Source organism: Salvia miltiorrhiza, chromosome 2, assembly GCF_028751815.1.
Source record: "Salvia miltiorrhiza cultivar Shanhuang (shh) chromosome 2, IMPLAD_Smil_shh, whole genome shotgun sequence".
NCBI lineage: Eukaryota > Viridiplantae > Streptophyta > Magnoliopsida > Lamiales > Lamiaceae > Salvia > Salvia miltiorrhiza.
In genome coordinates, this window is record NC_080388.1 from 40,249,643 (window position 1) to 40,258,423 (window position 8,781).

The following is an 8,781-nucleotide window of genomic DNA, read 5'->3' on the forward strand; positions in this document are numbered from 1 at the left end:
TTCAGCCATCTTATGCGTGCCAACGCAAACAAAGTCCTTCATTGTATTAAATGTAGTCCCTTTTAAGCTTTAACAGCTTGTTTTGAAGGGCCTTTCATAGCTGGAACTCCACTCTTCGGCGCTGGAAGAACAGCTAAGTTTAGAGATTTGGTGAGAAGTTTGCTTATAAATAGAGTAGCTCTTCCTTCTTTTTAGCAGCAGCAAATACTCCTTTCCTTCATCTCTTTCTTTTATTTTTCTTATCTTTAAAATATACAGCTGCTTCACCGATGCAGCTGGGGAAAGTTTTGTTGGCTTGAGTCTTGCTATTTTTCTTCGAGTTGGCCGGGGAAATAGCCGGAAATCGATCTCTGTTTCTTGGTGATTTTAGGCTCCTCGGCATCTCCAGATGGCTGTGACCACTGCTGCAGTGCTGCTTCTCTTCGGCGAGCAACGGAGCCGCCTGTTCTCTCCTTTTATCCGTCCCCGTTTCTATCTACGCCTCTTATCATGCGCCGGCAGTCCTCTAACGTGCACCGCGCGTCGCCGATCGTCTTGAATACGCTGAAGAGCTCCTCCGCCGTGATCCTCCCGTCGCGGTCGGAGTCAAAGAAATCGAACGTGTGCCTCAGCTCCGAGCTGTCGGTCGATGGCGCGAAAGCCGATCCGATCGCGTGGAACTCCTCTAGCGTGATGCAGCCGTCTCCGTCGCGGTCGACTTCGCTGAGCATCTGCCGCAGCTCCTCCTTGCTCGGAGGTTCGGCGCCGAGCCGGCTCAGGAGCGACTCGAGCTCCTCCTTGGTGATCTTCCCATCGCCATCGCGGTCGATCATCTCGAACGCCTGCTTCAGCTCGAAGTAGACGGCGGCGGATATCTCTGTCCACTCCTCCGTCGACATGCCGGCGGAGGTCGAGGGGAGAACGCTGGTCGGCGTAGAAAGGCCGGCCGGCCTCTTGAGGCCGCCGTCCTCAGAGGAGGAGGAGGAGGACGTCGTATGGGAGCTGAAGGACGACGGCTCGGCCTCGGATCTGGAAACCGAGCGCGATTTCTTCGATCTGAAGTAGAACGGGGACAATCTTGGCGAGCTTCATGATGGAATTTGGAGTGTGAAATTAGCAGGTGCGAATTCACCCCAAAAGCGAAGGGAGAGGAGAGAGAGGGGAGAAAAGGAGGAGGATTGGGGGTTGGCCCTGGAGATTGGGCTGAATCCCTACTTTTGGGCTTTAGAGAGAATTGGGCCCCTATTTTTCATAGAGAGAGTGAGCTTGGTGGGCCGCTGAGAAGTGTAGGCTGCGGATTTCGTCCGAGGAGAAGAGGGAATTCACAAATCAGCCTTTGGTTGGATTTGTGTTGGGCCTTCTTTTGGTGGTTGTAAACACAAATTTTTGTATTTCAATTTGATAAAATACAAAATGCGTTACAAAGATAATTTGATAGATTTGAAGATAGATTTTATGCGGGTTGCAAAAAAGTATATGATTTTTGCGGCAATTAATCCTTAAAAGAATATGTCTCAAAATGAACCTAGCTGAGTTTCCATGCATGTGATCCAAAATCCATCACATCACTTCGATTCGCATCAATGTTACTTGCATTAATAAAATTATAAAAATAAAGTAGTATTTCCGGCAGTTCTGAAAAAGTTATTAGTAGATTCATGATTGATAATGAAATAAAAAATTACGTGAGTGAAATTTTTATTGGCAATAACAACGGAAAATATGGTTGAAAAAGGCAATGAGAAGAAACTTCACTACCGAGGTTAGAAAATATGAACAAATTATTAAGACGGATTCAACCTAGAATACGTGTACATAAATATTAAAGAACTCTAATATAGTTGATTAAATATACATGATTCAATACGGTCATATACGCTACTAGGCATTCTACTCCTATTTAGGAGACTTTAAAAGACAGCACGTCAAGAAAAAAAGTTTACTCAAAAAAAAGAAAAAAGAAGTACTATAATTAATACTACTTCAGTAATTATAGTACTTGTAAATATATTTCACTCGACATGATATTCACAAGTATAAGCCAAGCATGTTAATGGAGATTTATATGTGGGGTATGATATGGACAAACTATTCACTAGTAGTGGGGAAACTATTAATGTGACAAAGAATTCCATTAGCATAATTATATTATAAGCTTAAGTGGGAGCACTCAAAAAGGGCTTTTATAAAAGTGAGATTATTTGAAATAGTTAGGAGAGCAGGTGGCGAGGTCCATCAAATTGCACTTATATGTGCAGTAGATAAAATATTCTTCAAAAGTCTTCTAAAAAAATATATATATTCTTCAAAAGTGGAATGTTCTTCATCAAAATATTTCACACAACCATGTATAGGCTTCATTGCAATGATAAAGATTACAGAGTGACTAGACTTAGATGAGAGGCTTTCCAAACTGGAAAGGATATATGCCAATGATTTTAGCCATTTTAGTGTCACGTTATTCTTTTTTTTTTTTTTTTTTTTGTATAATTGAGAGTATATTGTATATATAGCAAGTGAAGTGATTCAAATAAGTTAAAGATATATACCGTATAAAATATATACTATTTTCAACCTTTAGATAGTAAGTATTTCAAGTATACAAAAAAATGAATAACGTGACACTAAAATGGCCAAAATCATTGGCATATATATATCCATTTCCATTTTGGAAAGCCTCCCATCTTAGTCTAATCACTCTTTAATCTTTATCATTGACACGAAAATTTCATTTTTGCAATCATCACTTTTCACAGCCGATTCATAATGGACCTATTTATAAATATAGTTTTGTAAACACAAATTTTTGTATTTCAATTTGATAAAATACAAAATGCGTTACAAAGATAATTTGATAGATTTGAAGATAGATTTTATGCGGGTTGCAATCTCTAGTTAATCCTCTGATTCTTCTCTTCCATTTGATTCTTGAACAAGCTCGAAGGTTCTTGAAATACTTGTTTTGATGACGCCAATCCAAAGGACTTAAGTCATGATTTTGGATTGAACATTGAACTTGATTTGATTTGAGAACATTCTTAGAATTTGTAAGAATGCCTTGAAGCTTTTGAACTTGATTTCTTTGGATACTTGAAGATCACTTCAAAGATTCGCAGGAATACTTGAACATTTGAAGAAATACTCGAAGATTTGAAGATCCTTGAATACTTGAAGGTTTTTGAAGGATACTTGAAGATTTGAATGCTCAAATACTTGAAGATTCGAAGGATACTTGAAGATTTGAATACTCAAACGATTGAAGATTTGAAGGAGACTTGAACGTTAGATAGAATTCTTCAAGATACTTGAATACTTGGAAGAATACTTGAACTCTCCAATTCTCCGCTTCTTCTACTTGTGATACTAGAGAGAATTCTTTGTGCTCTTCGATCTTCCACTCCTTCACGTTGTCCGTTATGAGCTCCCAACACCTCTATTTATAGATTTTAGAGATGGGCTTCATGGGCTTTATGAGCTTTGGGCCTTCATGTATGGGCCTTAGGGCCTTAAGTGGCCAATAAGCCCATTAATTCATTTTATTAAATATTAATCATATATATCTATTTAATTAGGAATAAAATCCCATTTAATAAAATAGAAAATATAATTGAATATTTAATTCATGAATTTACACGTGGCACGATTTAATTTGACGACAAATTTAATTGTCTACAAGTTTGTATAATAATAAATCCACATATACATATAAATACAAAGATGAATTATGATAATAATAAAAAAATACTCTGCAGAAATTATAAACCATGCTGCATTACAGACTCCTAATTAATACCTATACATACAAAAATGCAATTTTTAATAATGTCTTTACATATTACATCAATAGTTTCTTTTATGAGAGACTGTACATACAAGCACAAGACTATTTATTTATAATACATATAAGCAAAACGAAATATGAGATTATAGTCATTAACAGAATCAAAGATCTTTTTTTATTTTGGAGATTGAAACGGATAGACATGCTTTGGTCACAAGGGGCCACGGCATACATCCATATATTATACAAATGAAAAAAACACATGTCCAATAAGTTGTTGGAAGATTTCAAGATTTCATCTTGATAAAATGAATTGAATTAAGAAAATTGAAATACACCCACACCCTTAAAATTACTTGTCGTTTCTTTCAAAAATAAAAGAAAAAGAAAGAGATGTGTTTATACCATAAAATATTACTTAGATTTCCATTTAGGTAAATGAATTTAGAGCAGTGAACATCAAATTTACAGCAAAATGATCAAACCTGTAGATAAATCCCACTTCAAAGATAATCACACTGAGTGAATCTTATGCGCGATAGACTCGACCAAGAAAGTGTCATTGGGAAATTTGAATTTTCGAATAGGAAGTTCCTTGAGTCATTTCTTCAAACCATCTTCTCAATCCAAGATGTAACCTTAAATGAAACATAAAAGAAGATCTAGTTAAATCCATCAACCAACTTCTTTCAATGATCACAGATTCATAGTCAACCCCAATTTCTAACGCCATATTAAAATGATGAGGATGCTTCAAATAAAGTGATAAAGATAATTCAGCTCATTATTCTAATCTTTGGTTGAAATCAACATAAACTTACTTTTTGGTGTTAATGCATGTACTAATTGACAAGATGAGGAACACACACCACAAAACCATGCACAAAACATAAGTGGATTAAGTCACGAAACAGTAATTACATCATAAAGCATTTCCTTCGGTTGAGGGCAAGGTGGTGAAAGGGAGAAAGCAAAAGGGAGCATACTTGAGTGGGCAAACCTGAAAGATCCATGTTAATCAAGTTGTGAGTCAACAAAGTCACTTTACTTGTTTAGGCGCTTGTAGTTGTAGTATCCTTTAACGTTCCAAGTGAAGCCCTTTTCGTTGTTTCTATCCTTATGTCTGCACCACATCCTGTTACACGGATAAACTCCCCAACAGCAACGAGGAGCAGGGGACAGCTCTTGTCCCACATGATCGAACCAAATCGAACTTGTAAAGTTGTAGGGAATTCACTGCACAAGTTTGCAAATATTTAGGGCCTAGAAATTCACAAGCCCTAATCATGTAGTCAGTAAATTAATATGGAGTGAAAATGGAAGATATAATAAGATTGTATCCGTAAGGAGAAGAAATTAACAAAAAATTTCATCAATGAAAGGAAAGGAGATTTTCTGATACAATGAAGGAGAAAAATACCAACCATCTTTATCAGAAGACCGAATTAAACTCCAACTAACTTTGCCAGCTCACTTTTCTTCTGTATGTAAACTACTAAACTTTAATGCTGTCTATCTTGACTTTCCGAACACTTGCATACATGTTATCCTCAACTCGGTCGGCTCCTAAAGTAGAGGGTCAGGAACAGCCTGCAAAGTTGCATCAGGTGAAACTTGTTGATCAGCAATCACATTAGTCGCTGAACCTAACATAGATGATAAGAGACTAAGGGTAACTGCAATTAATAGAAAATTCGATGCTTGTCCAAGCGAAGCTACTCTAGTTCAGATCTTAATAAAGATTCATCCTCAGAGAACTGGGTAAGGGAATTGTTAATCAACATCAGATACATGAAGTGCATACATAACAATTTCTGAAAGAACCTTCTTAAGAGAATAAATGAGAATGCATATTCCATGCACATGAAAGGCAGTCCTAATAGGTTTTCTTAGAAACATTAGAGTTAAAATATCAGAAATTGTTGGACAATGAAAATCTACCCAACAGTCATCCCCTCAGTATTAAGACAAGGATGCATGAGAACGAAGTTCACTTTACTACTTGAAAGAAAGAATAAGACCAATGTCACCAATCACATGAGATCAAGCCCTTCACTCTGTAGGCAAGAATAAATCATCATACCTCAAAGATCAAAGGCATGATGCTAAGACAATTATTGTCTAGCTCGATAGAGGTGAGTAATGAGTATAGCTATATTTGAGATACATAAACTCCATATTGTTTGCAGGATACATCAATTTGATGTCTGGGATTTTTCACGTCTCATGCCACAAGGAATAGAAAATGAATATTTGAAATCCAAATCCATGAGCACGATCATGATGTGTTACATGGGGTTAAAAATGATGCCAACCTTCTATACAAGGGGTTAACATTTCTGGAATTTGAATTAGAGCAATACATTTCAAAAGAAATACCGATTCAAGGAGAGCAAAGAGAAAGCCAAATGTTACTGAAGATTCAAACCTGAATGAGAAGAGCTTGTAACGTCTGTAAACGCTATCAAATTCTACAAACAGAATAATGTGGCAATGATTTTGTATCTTCTTCTTCCTCCTCCTCCTCATCATCATAGCCAGAAAGGGAAGTATTATAACTGTCAATGGTTGGAAACTAACAGCTACCTCACCATCAATGTGCACAAGTTTCTTCCCTTTATCATTAGGTTTGAACATGAATTACTATAAAAAGTCTTCCATTCATGGAATCATAGCACAGAAAGGCGAAAAATACCCTCCCAAGAAGCATTCCCTAATATGTATATAAAAGATCATAGCACCTGCCATTACACATTTCTATCATTGGGCCTCCAGGCAACACTGAACCCAGGAATAGTTCTGAATTGGAAACAAAATGTTGAAATATTTGAATTTACAATATGCAAGGGTTTCCAGAGTTCATCTCCATACACGTAAAGTGGTAAGCCAACCAGCAATCCCAGACGGAGTTAATAATTCGATTTCATTAAAATTTAGAAATATTCCAGAGCAGTCAAAATGGAGGAAGCAAATTCTAATCCGATCACCTTTAAAACTCATCCAACAACTTATTTTCTGCAGCCTCGTTTAAGGCTCCAAATCCAGCTGAGTAGTAGCTATTTAAGAACCTGTAAGCAAGCTTTTGAAATCAGCTATGGTTTCAATGGGTGGTGATGACATTGAGAAAGCCTCAAGGTCGTATAGGAGTGCCAATAAATGGTAAATTTCTTTCCCGACTCATAGATCCCAGGACTGTTATCAGGATCAAGTGATTGAAAGAAATTCACAATGCCTTTGTCGAACAATAAAAAACTCCATAAAGAGAATCATTGATGGATAGTTGCTATTACACAACACCAACCAACAGGATTATCACTTGAGCAAGCTATAAGAGGGATTTATGGCCAGCTTTCTTTCCCTTAAAATTTTTCTTATTCTCTCTAAATCTTTCCACATACCACTGTTGGCATAAATATTTGACAAAACCACATATACCCCGGAATTCCCTGGTTCCAACTCTATCAAGTGCTTAGCAACATATTCCCCTAGTTTCACATTCCCATACTTCTCACAAGCACCCATCAAGCACCCCCATATCACCGCGTTAGGTTTCATTGGCATCCCCTTAACCATCAAGTTCGCCTCATCCAGCATACCTGCCCGACCAAGCAAATCAATCATACACCCATAGTGGGGTAACATTGGCTCAATTCCATAACTATTTTTCATCATGTTGAAATAATATTTTCCTTCTTGCACCATCCCGCCATGGACACATGCAGTCAACACTCCAACAAAAGTGACATGATTAGGCGTGATGCCTGCTTCTATCATACAGCTGAAGCACCTCAGTGCATCATCCACATGTCCGTGTGCAGCATAACCAACAATCATGGAAGTCCATGAAGACACATTCTTCTCCTCCATATCACAAAAGACCTTGTAAGCCAAGTCCATCCGACCGCACTTTCCATACATATCAATTACAGAATTCATCGTGAGAACATCTGGTTTCTCCAATCTATTCACCTGAAAGGCAAACTTGTGCAACTGAAGAGCCAAATTCAAGTCACTCAAACTCCCACATGCTGAAGTCACACCAACCATAGTCATATCATCTGGGCAAATCCCACTTTCCATCATTTCTACAAACATACGCAGTGCTTCCTTACCACGCCCTCCCTGCGACAACCCTGCTATAATAGCATTCCAATGTCCCAGCTTTCTTACAGGACTACACAAAAACACTTTCTGTGCCATCTCAAATCTTCCCCCTTTCGAGTACGAGCTAATCAAACCACTCACACAATACATGTCATTCTCCATTCCATACTTAACGGCAAACCCATGAACCTGTCCCGCTAGTACAACATCCAAATTTCGACTTGCCGCTTTCAGCACAATTGGAAGCGTAAATTCATCCGGTGAGATGCCAGCACGACGCATGGCAATATAAACACGCGATGCTTCTCTAGGCGACAGAAGCCGGATATACGTTCTACTGATATTATTGTAATGAAAGGAAGCTGGATACAGTTCTAGGAAACGGGTTTGTATTATTTGGGCAAAAACTTGACGCAGTTGCTTCAGATTCGAGCACGTCGATACTAGAATAGCTAATTCTTTGGGATTGGATAGGATTTGTTGGTGAGATGTGTGCACATTAGAAATATCGCCAAATGCAGAAACACTGGCCACATTGCGATTGAAAATGCGGAAACTGGAAAGTTGGATTCTGGAGAGTAATTTATGCTTATGCATTGATGCTTAGGAGACAAAATCAAATGCTACCGACTGTTTGAAAATATGGCATATTTCATAAATTCATTGAACATCCTGTCTCACTATATAAATGGGGGAAAGGTTCGAATTCATGAACAATAGACGTAAGGAGAAGGCCGGAGGAACGATGAGTACCAGGAAAGGATGGGTAAAGATGTACCTGGTAGCCGACGGAGAGTCGTCGGTTATGGCGTCTCCGGCGATACAGTCGACGACGGTGATTCGATATATGAAAATTGACAACTACTGATCTTTCCCCTAAACCCTGAACCCCAATTGTTAAGGACAAAAATCTTCTT

At 38.1% G+C, this 8,781-nt stretch overlaps 1 protein-coding gene and 1 pseudogene across 8 annotated transcripts; both read right to left on the reverse strand.

Moving 5' to 3' along the window:
- Window positions 1–82: 82 nt before the first annotated feature.
- Window positions 83–1,128, reverse strand: LOC131013410 (probable calcium-binding protein CML36; annotated as a pseudogene).
- A 3,030-nt stretch (window positions 1,129–4,158) lies between these two features.
- Window positions 4,159–8,781, reverse strand: LOC131013397 (pentatricopeptide repeat-containing protein At1g77170, mitochondrial-like). 8 transcript variants are annotated; one of them, XM_057941469.1, is made up of 4 exons: window positions 6,189–8,781; window positions 5,185–5,350; window positions 4,761–4,996; window positions 4,159–4,398 (listed from the first exon to the last, which is right to left on the reverse strand). In XM_057941469.1, the coding sequence occupies exon 1, from the start codon at window positions 8,459–8,461 to the stop codon at window positions 7,073–7,075; it is 1,389 nt and encodes a 462-aa protein (XP_057797452.1). In that variant the 5' UTR covers window positions 8,462–8,781; the 3' UTR covers window positions 4,159–4,398; window positions 4,761–4,996; window positions 5,185–5,350; window positions 6,189–7,072. The 8 variants fall into 8 exon arrangements, 7 of the variants coding, with proteins under 7 accessions (XP_057797452.1, XP_057797451.1, XP_057797453.1 ...); XM_057941468.1 differs by having other exon boundaries at window positions 4,809–4,996; window positions 6,189–8,759; XM_057941470.1 differs by having other exon boundaries at window positions 4,682–5,040; window positions 6,189–8,759.